The sequence below is a fragment of the Anolis carolinensis genome, unplaced genomic scaffold (assembly GCF_035594765.1).
Source record: "Anolis carolinensis isolate JA03-04 unplaced genomic scaffold, rAnoCar3.1.pri scaffold_11, whole genome shotgun sequence".
In the NCBI taxonomy this organism is placed as follows: domain Eukaryota; kingdom Metazoa; phylum Chordata; class Lepidosauria; order Squamata; family Dactyloidae; genus Anolis; species Anolis carolinensis.
In genome coordinates this window covers 13,348,454-13,365,730 of record NW_026943822.1, presented here as the reverse complement: position 1 = coordinate 13,365,730, position 17,277 = coordinate 13,348,454, and the positions used below count along the sequence as shown (strand labels likewise).

Below are 17,277 nucleotides of genomic sequence, written 5' to 3'. Positions count from 1 at the left end.
ATGATATATATTACATATAATATTACAGTATAGTGGTATAATTCAATATAGTAATATATAATGCTAATATTGTGTTATGCTAATAATATAATATATTGTATGTACATACAGCTGCTCTGAGTCCCCTTCGGGGTGAGAAGGGTGGGATATAAATGTAGTAAATAAAGGTAGTAAATAAATAAATAAATAATTTTAGACTTAGGCTCGCCCAAAGTCTGAAATGACTTGAAGGCACACAACAACAACAACAACAACAACAACAACAACAACAACAACCATAATTAACTTGACTATCTCATTGGCCAGTAGCAGGCCCACACTTTCCATTGAAATCCTGATAGGTTTATGTTGGTTAAAATTGTTTTCATTTTTAAATATTGTATTGTTCTTTCACTGTTATTGTTGTATTGCACTACAAATAACACATATGCAGTGTGCATAGGAATTTGCTCGTAATTTTATTCAAATGATAATTCGGCCCCTCAACAGTCTGAAGTATTGTGGACCGGCCCTCTACTTTAAAAGTTTGAGGACCCCTGATCTAAAATCTATCCACTTCTGACTCTATTCTCAGAAGTACCTCCCTCATTTGTTTAATGACATCAGCAAAAAGTGTTCTTCTCTTTTTAAGTCTGAAAGGGGAAATATTGGGTAGTTTCCCCTACTCTCAGTCAGATGTCTCAGTTCAGATTGGTCTCCCACATACAGGAAGGAAGGAAGGACTTTGTGATGTTGAAGCCTTTAATATCCAGAATCACTGGGTTGCTGTGAGTTTTCTGGGCTGTATGGCCATGTTCCAGAAGCATTCCCTCCTGACATTTTGCACACAGTAACAACCACCAGGTCAGACTTCACAGAGAAGCCATTCAGCTGTGTTCTATAAAAATAAAAACCAGCCTGTTTAGCAAGCCTTGCAAATGGGGATACATTTTCAGTAAATGTTCAATTTTTATACATATTTTACATACCTGGGACTTTCCACCTTTTTGGGTGGAAAGGGATCACGAGTGCAAAATGTTTCAGAAACTCTGAGTTAGAGTTTAATCTGGAAAAGAAACTTTTCCCAGTTCTGCTTGAAAGCAATACTTCATTAAAAATGTTTTTCTACCATGTCATTCTTGTATATTTCTATCATGTATCTCTTCTGTATTAAATTGTGTTTCTAATATTCTCCCCTTTTCAGTGTTCATTCAGTTGCAATTTCCTCTGTGCTAGAAGAATCTTCCTTCTTACTCTCCATCCACTTTGGCAGCACAATAGTTGAGCTAAAAATAAGGGGAAGGGGGCCAGGATGGAGGTAGAGGACCTTTGAAGTAGCAGAAGCAACATGCCGATCTATATACCAACCCTTCTTTTTTCTATATCCCTAACACTTTTCCTGTTCTCTCTTTCTAATTATAATAGAGCAGGTCAAAATCTCATTCCTTGCAAAACAATCCTTCTTCAATGTTCCGTCCCCCAGGACGATGGTTTGCCTTACCTATTGGTCGTTTGTTTGTTTTCCCTCCTTTACATTTTGTTTGAGCCTCTGGCTGCAAAAGCCTAGGAAAAATGGCTTGGAATCTGCAAGAGCTGGCTGCAGTTTTCTTTGCAGTGATTGGTCAAAGAATGCAACATCTTAGGACCGCCCTTTTTACCAGGGTCTAGTCTCCATTTTGGAGCTTCATTCTGGCTATAGTCTTCCAACGTGCTGGAGCTGTGCAAGGCTAACTGGGACAAATCATCCTCAAAACCAGGCCAATCTAAGCCTATCCAAATTAGATAAGTATTGAATTATACTGATCTGGAATAGGAATTCTAGTTAGAGGAGCAGGGTTATTCCATCGCTTCTAGAACTAATCTTTGCTGTAAAGATAGGGAAGGAAAGAGTTTCTCCTTCTAATATAGACAGCGTGATTAGGGTATAGTGGTTTTATAATCACCTTTGCCTTCTGGAACCAGGGATAATTCTGCAACTAAAACCTATGGAAATTTGTTTCATTTTCTGCAACTTTAAGATCTGTGCCAGGTTTACAACCTTGTATGAATAAACATCCTTTTTTGAAGTTATCCAGACTCAGTCGTTCAATATCTATAGGACAGCTTATAGGGATTTGCAGTTCGCCCGGATAAAGGACAGCACGTTTCAGTTTTATAGTTTTTTATTGTCCGGCGGACGGCACAGTTTTGAGGTAGATCAGCGGTTTTTCCGCTTGAGCTAGCTTGCACGGCTTATAGTTTTTTATAGTTTAGGAAGTTTAGTATAGGCCGCGGCTTTTCCGCCTGAGCTCAGTCTGCATACCTAAAGACTCTACCAGCGTCTGAGGCAGTGGAGCCCGCTCTCAGACCTGAAGGAGTCAAATAGTGGGGCTCTATTTCCTTGCTATTTGGCTCGCGTGTGCGCACGTTGCCCAGTGGCTTTCTGGGTTTGCACAGGCTGTGCAGTTCCCAGCAACGTCCAGGGCTCCCTCGGCGGTAGACCTCGAGCCGCGGAGCACCAGCGACAGTTCTTTGGCTGGCTCTGAGGCGTGAAGCCCACCAGAACCAGGCTAGAACCTGGACAGGCCTGGCAACGCTGCTGCGAGTTCGGCCGGAGCACTCGGCCGGCTTCGACCTGCCTCATGGTCCGGCGGTGGTGACCTGCCTCATCGTCCTGCGGTGGTGACCTGCTTCATCGTCCTGCGGTGGTGACCTGTTTCATCGTCCTGCGGTGGTGACCTCCCTTCACAGCGGGGAGGAGGCGTCTTTTCTCTCCTCCTTTCCAAAGCCAGCCTCGGTGCTCCTTCGGCGGCAGGCCTCGAGCCGCAGAGCACGAGGTGCTTGAAAATTTGGCGAAGTCGCCATTTTGGCAGTTTACGTCACTCGGGCAAGGGAGGTATCAAGTGGCAAGTTGCTGTCAGTTGACATTTTGCAGCTTGCCCACTAAAATCTGGCGCCAAAGGTCACCATCTTTGTAAAGTATAGTTACTTAGTGATATATATTGCTATGGTTAAGTGTTGTGCATTGTATTATATATTGCATTTGCTTTTATTGTAAATTTACTTGCTGGTATGTTGTATTTGCTTTTGTTGTAAATTTACTTGCTATTAAGAATACATAATGTCTATGCAATTTCAAGATGATACAGATGGTATATCTCCTCCTGAGGCTGAAAGTAGGAACGAAAGGCCCCAAAGGATAAAGCACCCTTCAGCCAAAATGCTAGCCCATCTAATAGACGAAAAGGAGTTCCTCCATGTGAGGTTAGGTTCGGCATGGGAGCGCATCACAACATTGATGGGCAGAATAGAGAGCTTGGGTATTACAAGGGTGCCATCCATATTACAGACAGACCTCGAAGAGACCTTCGGTCTTTGGAGGGGTTTAGTGTCTAAGATAGTCCAGGTCCTCGAGCGCATTAACGCCAAGGATTCAGAGTTAGAAATAGTGAGTGTTTTAGCTGACACTAATGAGAAAGAAAATAGGGTGAGGGCAATCCTAGCTTCCTTATGCAGCCATGAGACCAATCTTTTAAAATCACCTGCTGTGGCACTTAGTCTTAAGTCCAACCGGTCTAGCCAGGTATCTAAACTAAGGGAGCGTGCATCGTCTAAACACAGCCACTCTAGCAAGTCTTCTGCTGCTGGGAGTGCCATCTCTTCCCTAGCTGCCTTGCACATTAAGGAGGCTGCACGTCTGGAGCTACAGAGCAAGGTTGCGGAGGCGGAAGCTGATGCAAAAGCAGCTGACCACACTTTCCACCTTAAAGAGGAGGAACAGCGACTCCAAATAGAACAGGCCCAAAGGCAATGTGAAATAGAAATGCTTAGAATAAGGATGGATGCTACTGCCAAAAAGGTAAAGGCTGAGACTTTGGCCAAGGTCCTAAGTGGGCAGCTCACAGAAGAAAATGTAAGTCAGTTGCCGAAGCAGGACCCTTCTTCCAAGGTGCTTGTGCATCTTAATAGCTTAAACAGCCAGCTTTCTGACGAGGAACATGAAGACTTCTCTCTTCGGTCAGAACAGGGCCCTAAAGTTGCCTTCGGGTTGCCTAAAGTTCAGAGCATCATAGCGGGGAGCTCGTCTTTGCTCAGGTTGCCTGTGCCTCCTACTAAGATTCCTGAACAGTCAGCCAAACCATCAAAGCCTACCACCAATTGGGCCCTACAAGCAAGTCCAAAGGGAACCATCGGTCCATCTACAGACGATGTCATCCCTCCAAAAGACCAAAGGTCGACGCAAGGAGTATGGTGGGATTTCTCCCCACAGCAGCCAACGCCACACTTGTTCCCGTCGACGCCAGAATCCCAACTCGTCTCGATCCTTAGAAGTCCCAAAAGAGACCTCAAAGACAAGGGAGTTGAAAAGTTTTCAGACAAGCCTGAAGAGTTCCTTCTCTGGAAGGTTACCTTCAAGAGGGCAATTAGAGACTTAAAGTTGTTGCCTGAAGAAGAGCTGACCCTGCTAGGCGCCTGGTTGGGTCCAGCATCATCTTCTCAAGTTAAGAGAATATATTCAGCCCACGTAGCTGATCCCAACAAAGCCTTGGAAAAGGCCTGGGACAGATTAGACCAGCGGTATGGAGCTAGCACGGAGATTGAAGCATCTCTAATGGACAAGCTGCAAAGGTTCCCAACCTTAAAGCTCAAGGACTGCAAGCTCTTGTGGGACCTCAGTGATCTTCTTGCAGAGTTAGAGTCGGCCAAGGAGAATCCAGAGTTGCCTGGACTGCAGTGCCTCGATCAGCATCTGTCCCAGCGGCAGATTCTGGACAAACTTCCCTTTGCCCTGCAGGAAGACTGGGGGAAACAGGTTTTTAACTACAAGGAGGCCCATTCTCAGGCGTACCCACCATTTTCTCATTTGGTCCAGTTCATCACCAGGGCGGCCAGAGAAAGGAATGATCCGCAGACGGGCCTCCCCACCTTATACCAAGGGACCCATCCAGGGAAGGCATCTGAAGTGGACAAGAAACCACCTAGAGAGGCCAATAGACCTGTCAGCATAAAGGCAGTTGAAACTCAACACAAGACTGATGAACCCAGGTCGGAGGTAAAAGAGGTGCTCTGCCCCATTCACCAAAAGCCTCACAGTTTGGCCAACTGCCGGGAATTTGGCAAGAAGCCTTATAAAGAAAGACAACAGATTGTACAGAAGCTGGGCATATGTTTTAGGTGCTGTGGAGCAACTCTTCACTTTGCATCCAACTGCAAAGAGGACGTCAAATGCGCAAGGTGTAACAGCCTTAAGCATTGCACCGCGATGCACAACTCTGACGCTGTCTCCCGCGCCAAAGGGGACACGTCTTCCAAAGAAGGGTCATCTACTGAAGCCACCAACATGCAGACCGCGTCACGGATGCAGGAGGATGCCCCATCGGTCGCCTGTACTGAACTATGCTCTGACGTGCACCAGTTCAGAGTCTGCCATCCCATCTGCCTAGCAGATGTATATCCAGCCAGAAGACCTTGGCTTAAAAAGAGACTTTACGTGGCTTTGGATTCACAAAGCGACGCCTCCCTGGCGACTCCAGAGTTTTTCCAACTGTTTGACATAAAAACCCAGACGGTCGACTACACCATGTCCACCTGTGTAGGGAAGAAGAAGTTGCAGGGTCGCATAGCATCCGGCTTTGTTGTCTCCTCTTGTGACCAGAAGAGACTGTTCGAGTTACCAGACCTCATTGAGTGTTCCTCTATTCCCCGGAACAAAAGGCAGATTGTAACTAGAGAAGTTGTGGAGGCTCATCCACACTTGCGAAGGCTGAAGAACGCCTTACCTGCTTTCCGTCCAGATGTGGACATTGCCCTTCTGCTTGGTGCGGACTGTCCGAACTTGTTCTATGTGAACGACCAAGTTAAGGGACCTCCAGGGGCGCCCATTGCTCAGCTGCTACCACTAGGCTGGACAGTTACAGGCCCAGTGTGCATAAACAAGATGCACCCACCATCGTCGTTGGACTCCAATCAAGCACAGGTGCTTAAAGGTGGACGTCCTACACTTGTGCGCAGTTGCCTAAGTCACATCTCAGTCTACTGCCAAGCAATAACTCCAGAGTATTCCCCCATCTTCAAAGTCTCTGAGAGAGACGAAGCCACAGCGCTCTCGAAAGATGAGCAAAGGTTTTCGGACATTATGAATGCTCAAGTCTCACGAAGTGCAGAGGTGAAAGCCTGCAAATCAACCACAGAAATCAAGATGGGCCAAAGATCTTGCCTGGAACCACACCGTTTTGAATGTTTTTCGGAGTGGCACAGTCTTCTTAGAGCAGTTGCTAGGCTTATACATCGTTTAGCTTGCAAAGATAGTGAGCCTTTACAGGTCCAGGATATGATAAAGGCTAAGAGCGTCATATTCAAGTCAGTACAGAGATCTGCTTTCAAGCAGGAAATAGCTAGGCTAGAGCAAGGGCTCAACATCCCTAATCAAAGTCTTCTAAATGAGTTAAACCCATTTCTAGACAAGGAGGGTATTTTGAGAGTTGGAGGAAGGTTAGCCAAAGCTAAACTCAAGGCGTGCATAAAAAACCCCATCATCATACCCCCTAATAGTCACACTGCATTGCTGCTCGTTCGGCATCACCATGAAAGGATCCATCATCAGGGTAGAACTCTAACTGAGGCAGCCCTTAGAAATGAAGGTCTGTGGGTAGTTAATGCCAAAAGGTTGGTCAACAGTTGTATTTTCAAATGTGTTAAATGCAGGCGCCTTAGGCGAAACTGTCAAAGTCAGTTAATGGCAGAACTACCTCAGGATAGGACTTTGACAGACCCACCCTTTTCCCATGTGGGAATCGATGTGTTTGGTCCTTGGGAGGTTGTCACTAGGAAAACCAGGGGTGGTGTTGTAAATAACAAGAGGTGGGCAGTTTTGTTTACTTGTTTAGTAATACGAGCTGTCCATATAGAAGTCATAGAAGGGATGGACACTTCATCATTTTTAAACGCATTAAAAGGGTTCATAGCCCTCAGAGGGCCAATTAAGTCAATTCGGTCGGACTGTGGCACCAATTTTGTAGGTGCGACCAAAGAACTCAATTGTGTGTCTAGGTTTGGGAGAGACCCAAAGGTTCAGAACTTTACGAATACTGAACAAATTATGTGGACTTTCAATGTTCCTCACGCCTCCCATATGGGTGGTGTTTGGGAGAGGATGATTGGTATTAGTCGCAAAATCCTTAATGCCATGCTTTTGAGTCATAGGTCATTGACGCATGATGTTTTGGTGACACTTATGGCGGAAGTTACCGCAATTATCAACAACCGGCCGCTGGTTCCCCTTACCAGTGACCCTGAGAACTTACAACCACTGACTCCTGCACTTATTTTGACACAAAAGGTGCCAGGATGGAAGGACGTCATGTTGCCAGTTCCGGACGGAACTCACCGTGCCCTGTGGAAACAGGTGCAGTCCTTGGCCAACCACTTTTGGAAAAGGTGGAAAGCTGAGTACTTAAGCCAGCTTCAAGCTAGAAGAATCTGGCAAAGCCCACAGGACAACATTGAGGTTAACAACGTTGTGTTGTTAAAGGACAAAGACTTGCCCCGCCATGCGTGGCCCATGGGCATTGTATTAAAGACCTTTCCTTGCCCAGACGGTAAGGTCAGGAAAGTTCAATTAAAGACTTGCAACAGAGGCAAAGTGTCCATTTTGGACAGACCAATTAGTGACCTCGTGTTGCTTATTGGAGATGTTTAAAGTTCTAGTGTTTGTATTGTTGTGTATACAAAGGTGTTTGTATGTTTTTGATTGGTAAATTCCCACATCCTGGGAATTTAGCGGGGAGTGTTCCGTCCCCCAGGACGATGGTTTGCCTTACCTATTGGTCGTTTGTTTGTTTTCCCTCCTTTACATTTTGTTTGAGCCTCTGGCTGCAAAAGCCTAGGAAAAATGGCTTGGAATCTGCAAGAGCTGGCTGCAGTTTTCTTTGCAGTGATTGGTCAAAGAATGCAACATCTTAGGACCGCCCTTTTTACCAGGGTCTAGTCTCCATTTTGGAGCTTCATTCTGGCTATAGTCTTCCAACGTGCTGGAGCTGTGCAAGGCTAACTGGGACAAATCATCCTCAAAACCAGGCCAATCTAAGCCTATCCAAATTAGATAAGTATTGAATTATACTGATCTGGAATAGGAATTCTAGTTAGAGGAGCAGGGTTATTCCATCGCTTCTAGAACTAATCTTTGCTGTAAAGATAGGGAAGGAAAGAGTTTCTCCTTCTAATATAGACAGCGTGATTAGGGTATAGTGGTTTTATAATCACCTTTGCCTTCTGGAACCAGGGATAATTCTGCAACTAAAACCTATGGAAATTTGTTTCATTTTCTGCAACTTTAAGATCTGTGCCAGGTTTACAACCTTGTATGAATAAACATCCTTTTTTGAAGTTATCCAGACTCAGTCGTTCAATATCTATAGGACAGCTTATAGGGATTTGCAGTTCGCCCGGATAAAGGACAGCACGTTTCAGTTTTATAGTTTTTTATTGTCCGGCGGACGGCACATTCAATGTGTTGTCAAAGGCTTTCATGGCTGGAATCACTGGGTTACTGTGAGTTTTCTGGGCTGTCTGGCTATGTTCCAGAAGCATTCTCTCCTGACATTTCACCCACATCTGTGGCAGGCATCCTCAGAGGTTGTGAGGTCTGTTGGAAACTAGGCAAGTGGGGTTTATATATCTGGTTTATATTACAGGAAAGAGGCTTCTCTGTAATCTACATATTTGACATAGTGCCTACTTTAGTAGACATGTCCAAAAAATCGTTTTGAATCGTATATCGGAATTATTTCGGATTGTTCTCACTTTTTGATATGCATTCCGAGACATTGTCTCACAGCGCAACCAGCAATGTAATTCGAACCATTGTTGGCCCATTCTCTAATTGTCTCTTAATGTTTCGTTAATTCCCCCCCTCCCAAAAAAAATTAAATATATTTTTAAAAATATTTTTTAAATTTTTTTTTTGTTTCTGCAACCTACCTTGAATGGGAGCTTAGCGCAGCCTAACATGGCTGCCGCTCCCCGGCCAATCAGAAGCTTCCACGATGGACGCAAAGGTGGGGGCTAACGTCCTCTGTGTCCACATGGAAAATTGCCATACAAGCCCGGTGTGTAGCGATTGCGCATGCGCGTCCGCCATTTTAGAAACATTTAGAATCATTATGAATTTTCGGACATATCCGAAATTTTTGGGTGAAAAAATCGGAAATACTTTCTATATCGAAGCGCCAGCGCCCCCTACTTTAGAAACGAGAATTGAAACATTTTTTTCATCGATCAGACATGCCTAGTGCCTAGTTTAGTCTTGTGACTCTGAATTGTAGTTTAGGGGATTCCAGTCATTACTGCATGGGGACTGAATTGGGATCTCCCTTGTCCCGCCAACACCAAAAAAATCCTTCTTTGTGATTAGTAGCAAAACCACTGTTATGAATCCTCTCAATGGCGCATCACATTAGTTGATGTGACCATAAAGGGAAAGAGGCTGGAGGCAAGAGTCATCGCCTCCTTTCCTTCCCCAGCCACCTTTTTGTTTAAGATCTCCAGTCTGAAGTAAATTGTTTCCTCCGACTTAATTATTTCAGGCTTCTGCCTGGGAGTTGCAATTTATTTGTGTATTGGAATCAATGCGGTTGGATGGGTGTCGAATGTGTAATTATTGCTGGGGCTCCTGCCAAGGCTTTTGTGTTCATCTGATTAAAAGAAACAAAGAGAAAGGAAAATAAAAATATACTACAGTGGAGTCTCACTTATCCAAGCTAAACGGGCTGGCAGAAACTTGGATAAGCGAATATCTTGGATAATAAGGAGGGATTAAGGAAAAGCCTATTAAACATCAAATTAGGTTATGATTTTACAAATTAAGCACCAAACATCATGTTACACAACAAATTTGACAGAAAAAGTAGTTCAATACGCAGTAATGTTATGTTGTAATTACTGTATTTACAAATTTAGCACCAAAATATCACAATATATTGAAAAAATTTACAAAAATGGCTTGGATAATCCAGAGGCTTGGATAAGCGAGGCTTGGATAAGTGAGACTCTACTGTATTTGTCACATAGGAGAGGCGTTCTTTCCTAACAGGGAGTAAACAATGTGTTGTTGAAGGCTTTCATGGCTGGATTCACTGGGTTGCTGTGAGTTTTCTGGCCTCTCCGGCCATGTCCCAGAAGCATTCTCTCCTGACGTTTCACCCACATTTATGGCAGGTTGTAAGGTCTGTCGGAAACGAGGCAAGTGGGGTTTATATATCTGTGGAATGATGTCCAGGGTGGGAGAAAGAACTCTTGTCTGCTTGAGGCAAGTGTGAATGTTGCAATGGACCACCTTGATTAGCATCGAATAGTCTTGCAGCTTCAAAGCCTGGCTGCTTCCTGCCTGGGGAATAATGTGTTGGGAGGTGTTAGCTGGTCCTAATTGTTTCCTGTCTGGAATTCTTCTGATTTCAGAGTGTTCTTTATTTACTGTCCTGATTTTAGAGTTTTTTTTAATACTGGTAGCCAGATTTTGTCCATTTTCATAGTTTCCTCCTTTCTGTTGAAATTGTCCCCACCATGCTTGTGGATTTCAGTGGCTTCTCTGTGTAGTCTGACGTGGTTGTGAGAGTGGTCCAGTATTTCTGTGTTCTCAAATAATATGCTGTGTCCAGGTTGGTTCATCAAGTGCTCTGCTATGGCTGACTTCTCTAGTCTGCCGTGCCTTTCATGTTCCTTGATTCGTGTTTGGGCACTGCATTTGGTAGATTCCCTCAGACAGGAAGCAGCCCGGCTTTGAAGCTGCAAGGCCATTCAGTGCTAATTAAGGTAGCCATTTGCAACATTCCCACTTGCCTCAAGCAGACAAGAGTTCTTTCTCCCATCCTGGCCATTCCACACACATATAAACCCCACTTGCCTAGTTTTCCAACAGACCTCTCAACCTCTGAGGATGCCTGCCACAGATGTGGGTGAAACATCAGGAGGGAATGCTTCTGAACATGGCCATACAACCCGTAAAACTCACAGTAATCCAGGGAGTAAATACTCTTAATACTTTCTGTACCTTGCATTATTCAGAACTTGGAAAAATGATCATTTTGACACAGGCAGCACTGGGAATTTTAGTCCAAAAATGGCCCATTTCCAAGTTCTGGTCCTTTTGTTCTTAAACTAAGAGAGAACTGTTAATCTGGAGAAATGACTGAGTTGATATATATCTTTGAGAACTACTAATCGAATGAATTAATCCACTACATTATGCTTGTTTATTCAGAGGTAAGATCCAAAAAAAGGTTAATGGCATTCATCTGAGGTCCAGGAGCCAGCTTCGGAAAGCAAACACAGCCTCGGTCCGACAAATGAACAGTTGCAAGATTACCTAGTCAATCATTGTGAGAACTCAGCCTTAAACAAATAACTTTTCTGAATAAATATTGAAAAAGTTTTTTGGGGGATAATAAAAGAGGAAGAATTAAAAGCATTCAGTTCTACAGATGAGAAGGCTCTTCTCTCCTTCCAAAAATGTACAACAAATAGGCAAATATCTAATTCAAACAGGCATTTTCCAGCTCTTACTCTGCTCTAGAGATGGGGTATTTGGTTTAAAATAGTAGCAAATAATGACAGATGTTCAGCCCTAGGCATCCCCTGTGAAATGGACCGAGGTCATTTCAGACCCTGGGCAGCAGCTGTCACTCAGAGTAGACAATATTAAGCTGGGTTAGTGCATAAATTCAAGGGCGACAGATATTTCCCATTTCCAATGCTTCTCTTTTTGCTTTTCTACCCTTGGTTTATAATTCCGTAGGAGGCTTTTGCTCCCTCTTCCCCTGGGGATTAAAAAGTTCCTGGAGTTTTCGCTGTAAACATTGGCAACTTGAGACCTGTTCCAAAGGGCTGCACGCACCGCCACTGCAAGCTCATTTGTTCCAAAGGTCCCCTTGATGATTCCTATGCCACATTGGTACAGAAAAAGCAAATCTGCCCATTGGTTGTCTGTAAACTTGGCAGCAGTTCAGGGTGGCAGCCGCTCTCCTTGTTCTGCTTGGCAGAAGCATGACTCAAGTTAAGAAAGCTGCGAGCGGGATGTAGTATACACTCACCATTCAAGGTTGGAATCTGCCCAGGACTTCTTCTGAGGATCTAGATCAGGCACGGGCAAACTTGGGCCCTCCAGGTGTTCTGGACTTTAACTCTTACAATTCCTGACAGCTTCAGGCCCCTTCCTTTTCCTTTTACTCTGCTATCCGTGTATGTGGGTTTTCTGTAAACTGTGTGGCCAATTCTTGTCTGAGTTTGCGGATGACTAGGACATCTAGAAATGGCAATTTTCCTTTGTTTTCTTTTTCCCTGGTGAATTGGATGTTTGGGTGGATGCTGTTGAGGTGGTCTAGGAACTTGGTTAGTTTTTCTTCTCCATGCTCCAAATGGTGACGGTGTCATCCACATATCTGAACCATCGGTAAAGGTAAAGGTTTCCCCTGATGTTAAGTCCAGTCATGACCAACTCTGGGGGTTGGTGCTCATCTCTATTTCTAAGCCGAAGAGCCGGCGTTGTTCATAGACATCTCCAAGGTCATGTGGCCGGCATGACTGCATGAAGCGCCTTTACCTTCCTGCCGGAGCAGTACCTATTGATCTACTCACATTTGCATGTTTTTGAACTGCTAGGATGGCAGGAGCTGGGGCTAACAGCAGGCACTCATTTTGCTCCCGGGATTTGAACCTGGGACCGTATAGTGGGCCTTTTTTGTTGCTGTTTCCAGGGCTTGTTTTTCAAAGTATTCCATGTATTCCATGTAGAAATTTGCTATGACCGGGTTCAGAGGGCTCCCCATGGCTTCTCCATCTTTCTGTTCATAGAATTAATTGTCCCACTGGTGAGGCAATGGTGAAACAGGGCTGTGATATCTTTCTGGAAATTCTGATTGATTTGTGTGATGGTGTTTGCTACCAGAACCTTGGTAAACAGAGACACCACATCGAAGCTGGTCAGTGTTGAGCCTTGAGCCTGTTAGAAGTCTGTGTTGAGTCTTGAGCCTCTTAGAAGTCAGTGCTGAGCCTTGAATCTGTTAGAAGTCAGTGTTGAGCCTTGAGCCTCTTAGAAGCCAGTGCTGAGCCTTGAGCCTGTTAGCAGTCAGTGTTGAGCCTTGAGCCTGTTAGAAGTCAGTGTTGAGCCTTGAGTTTGTTAGAAGTCAGTGTTGAGCCGTGAGTCTGTTAGAAGTCAGTGTTGAGCCTTGAGTTTGTTAGATGTCAGTGTTGAGCCATGAGCATGTTAGAAGTCAGTGTTGAACCTTGAGTCTGTTAGAAGTCAGTACTGAGACTTGAGCCTGGTAGAAGTCAGTGTTGAGCCTTGAGCCTGTTAGAAGTCAGTGTTGAGCCTTGAGTCTGTTAGAAGTCAGTGTTGAGCCTTGAGCCTGTTCGAAGTCAGTGTTGAGCCTTGAGCCTGTTCGAAGTCAGTGTTGAGCCTTGAGCCTGTTCGAAGTCAGTGTTGAGCCTTGAGCCTGTTCGAAGTCAGTGTTGAGCCTTGAGCCTATTAGAAGTCAGTGTTGAGCCTTGAGCCTGTTAGAAGTCAGTGTTGAGCCTTGAGCCTGTTAGAAGTCAGTGCTGAGCCTTGAGCCTGTTAGAAGTCAGTGTTGAGCCTTGAGCCTGTTAGAAGTCAGTGTTGAGCCTGGAGCCTGTTAGAAGTCAGTGTTGAGCCTTGAGCCTGTTAGAAGTCAGTGTTGAGCCTTGAGCCTGTTAGAAGTCAGTGTTGAGCCTGGAGCCTGTTAGAAGTTAGTGTTGAACCTTGAGCCTGTTAGAAGTCAGTGTTGAGCCTTGAACCTGTTAGAAGTCAGTGTTGAACCTTGAGTCTGTTAGAAGTCAGTGTTGAGCCTTGAGCCTGTTAGAAGTCAGTGTTGAGCCTTGAGTCTGTTAGAAGTCAGTGTTGAGCCTTGAGCCTGTTCGAAGTCAGTGTTGAGCCTTGAGCCTGTTCGAAGTCAGTGTTGAGCCTTGAGCCTGTTCGAAGTCAGTGTTGAGCCTTGAGCCTGTTCGAAGTCAGTGTTGAGCCTTGAGTCAGCTTGAGTATAGAAATCTGTTAGAGTGCAGAGGCAGTGTTAGGGGCTAAAACTGTTGAGGTTTGTGTTTTTTTAGGAAGTAAACTCTTATTAAAGAGAGCTGTATAACGCAACATAGTTTATAAGTTTAAGTCTCTAAACTTTTTGAAGTTTTTAACCTGACCCTTAACAAGAAATGTGCCTGTATCTTTAAATACATTAAGTTATCAGTAAACAATCTTGTTACTTAAAAAATATGGCTTGTGCAAGGAAGCATTGGTTGTTGCTTAGTGTTGGTTATTACTGTTGCTTTACTTAATATAGGCTTCCTTAAAGAACGGTTTCATTGTTAAGACTGGGGTAATTTTTTTTTAATGTACAAATGCATGTCAGTGCTGTTCACCTGATACCTATCTTTTTTCCCTTACCAACAGAGGGTCTTGATCTCATCCTCATGCCAGGACTTGGGTTTGACAAACATGGCAACCGACTGGGAAGAGGAAAGGGGTACTATGACGCCTACCTGAGCAGGTGTATGCAGCACCCCAAAGGAAAGCCCTACACCATTGCCTTAGCTTTCAAAGAACAAATGTGCGAAGCCATCCCCACATCCGAAAATGACGTGAAAGTTGATGAAATCCTGTGCGATGAAAGTAAAGGCTGATCACTTTAATAAACGACTCTGATGAACAGATGATAATTTTTGAAAATGGATTTTGAAAGGTCCTTATTCACCCTCATTGTTGCGATACTGAGTGTGAACTGCTATGCGTGAATGGCTTTCCACAAGACTTAATAGTTTCATTGAGTGTAGAATAATCATGATTTAAAATAAAGAAATACTATATTTCTGTTCACTAGAATATGTCCCTGTCCAGTGCATTCACTGGTTTCACGTGTCTATGTTAAATACAGTTTTCTTGGCTCCTTTTTTGGTATCCCCATTGCAATATTTTTACAGCTGCTAGAGACTATTTGGCTCTAGTGTTGACTGGGGAGGAGGAGCTCTGAATGGAGATGTAACACTCCTAAGCGGCACGAACACTGGGAACCAACACAGAAGCCAATAACAATATAATATCTTTATTAAAGCAATTAAAGTTCCAAATGAAAATAAGCAGTAAGGTAGAAGTAGCAATTGACCTTCCAGGAAAGATCAATTTTAGTCAAATAATATAAAGTCTTATGTCCGGTATTAGAGTTCAAAAATCCAAATCTGAAACACACTCAAACTCCGTCTGAGTTTTGAGTGGGGAAAAGAACAAGGAGCAAGAAGAGTCCTTTCGAGAAATGTTCCAAACAGGGATTCAAGGCAAGGCAAACTGGAAGTTCAGGAGCTGAAACGCAGTCCCAACATGGCAAGAAAGTAAACCAACACCCGGTCTACTCCAGAGTAAGCGCACCATCAGGCCACTTGGAAAATCAGGAACAAGAGACCACGATGCTTCTTCGTCAAAAGTTAAGTTGACACCGCACAGAAGATTCTCAGCGCATAATAATAATAATAATAATAATAATAATAATAATAATAATAATAAAAACTTTATTTATACCCCGCCACCATCTCCCCAACGGGGACTCGGGGCGGCTTACATGGGGCCATGCCCAGGACAATACAATATAGCAACATATCATAATACAATTAAACAATACAATAAATAATCATGTACAGTACAACACAAAATCAAAAAAGCAATATAACAGGGCGGGCCTCATGAACACTCAGTTAAAAACTTGGGGTAAGAAAAAGATAAGAATAAAAACCACGGGGAACAGGGACATAAGGTAGAAAAACAGTCTAGAGGATAGATGTTGGGGGGAGTTCATAGCTCCCCCAAAACAGGTGTTAAACTCCCCAAAACTTCCCAAGAAAACTGAGCCTCCAAAACATCATGCCAGGTGCCTGCCTCCCTAATTCTTCCCAAGAGAACTGGGTTCAGCCACAATCGCCTCACTCTGCTAATCTGACACTTCTTCGTAAACTTTGCCTTTGAGAGCAATCTGTTTTCAAGAAAGCCCTATCAAACAGTAACTCTGGCACGGAAATGTCAACAGGAGGCATCTGGAAAGGAATTGAATCTTGCTCACTTGGGAAAAAACCCAAGTCCTCTTCAGTTTGGTCAGCAGGGGCCAAAGGTGCCTGAGACATCACAGGAGATAGGGGAGTACTAGTTTCATTTTCTCCTATATTTCAGTGTTGTCTGCCCCAGGAAGAGGAAGGAAGGCTCTGGTGAATTCGTATGAAAAAATAAACCAAAACAGAATCGCCATATTTCTGTCCCAGTCAAATTATTCAGGCAAAACTACAAGGGTTGAATGAAAAGTAATTCCTCCACCTTCGTAACTCCTCAACTGATGGCAATACTGATATGTGGCAGGTACTGGCTTGTTCAGTAGACTCTCCTCTACAGTTCCATTTGGCGGCAAGCCTTAGCATTGAACGGTTGTGTTGTTAAAGTGCGAAGTATGGAGCCTTGCATAGATGGTGGGCCAATGTAACTTAAGCAACGTGCAGTCACTGAATTCTTGACAGCAGAAGGTGTCACCCCAAAGGAGATTCATCAGAGAATGCAAGCTGTTTATAGCGATTGTGTTGATGTGAGTACTGTGCATTGTTGGGCGAGTAAGTTTAAAGATGCTGAGGTGGGAACATCTGACTTGCATGACAAACAAAGAGTTGGATGTCCTGTGACAGCAACCACTGAGTTTCACAAGCAAAAGGTTGACAGATTGATTCAGGACGATTGTCATATCACTCTGAGAGAAATTTCAAGCATAATTGGCATTCACAAGAACGTGTTTATTATTTATTTATTTACAGTATTTATATTCCACCCTTCTCACCCCAAAGGGGACTCAGGGCGGATCACATTATACACACATAGGGCAAACATTCAAAGCCCATAAACACATCAAACAGAGACCGAAACAAACAGACGCAGAGGCAATTTAACCTTCTCCTGGGGGGATGTTCGATTCTGGCCACAGGGGGGAGCAGCTGCTTCATCATCCACTCTGACGGCACTTCCTCATTCCAGGTCGTAAATTAGTTAAACTTGCCTCCCCACTTTTATAAGTGGTACCTTATTTCCTACTTGATAGATGCAACTATCTTTCGGGTTGCTAGGTCAGCAACAAGCAGGGGCTATTTTTTATTTTTAACTAGCTTGGGGACCCGGCGGTGCCCAGGTAATTTGAGAAAGGCAATGTTTGCCTGTGTTTCAAGTGTACTCTCGATGCAATGTCAGCTGAGGTGAACTATAAATCCCAGTACCCATTACTCCGAAACTTCCAGGCCAAT

At 44.1% G+C, this 17,277-nt stretch overlaps 1 protein-coding gene across 3 annotated transcripts in view; it reads left to right on the top strand.

Annotated features, from left to right (window-relative positions):
• The window catches only part of mthfs (methenyltetrahydrofolate synthetase), a 47,154-nt gene extending 32,315 nt beyond the window's left edge, over nt 1–14,839 (top strand). For all 3 annotated transcript variants that reach the window (XM_062963576.1, XM_062963577.1, XM_062963575.1), the window contains exon 3: nt 14,411–14,839. In XM_062963576.1, coding sequence (XP_062819646.1) covers nt 14,411–14,640 — 230 coding nt within the window. In that variant the 3' untranslated portion in view covers nt 14,641–14,839. The remainder of the gene's footprint in view (nt 1–14,410) is intronic.
• Nucleotides 14,840–17,277: the final 2,438 nt, after the last annotated feature.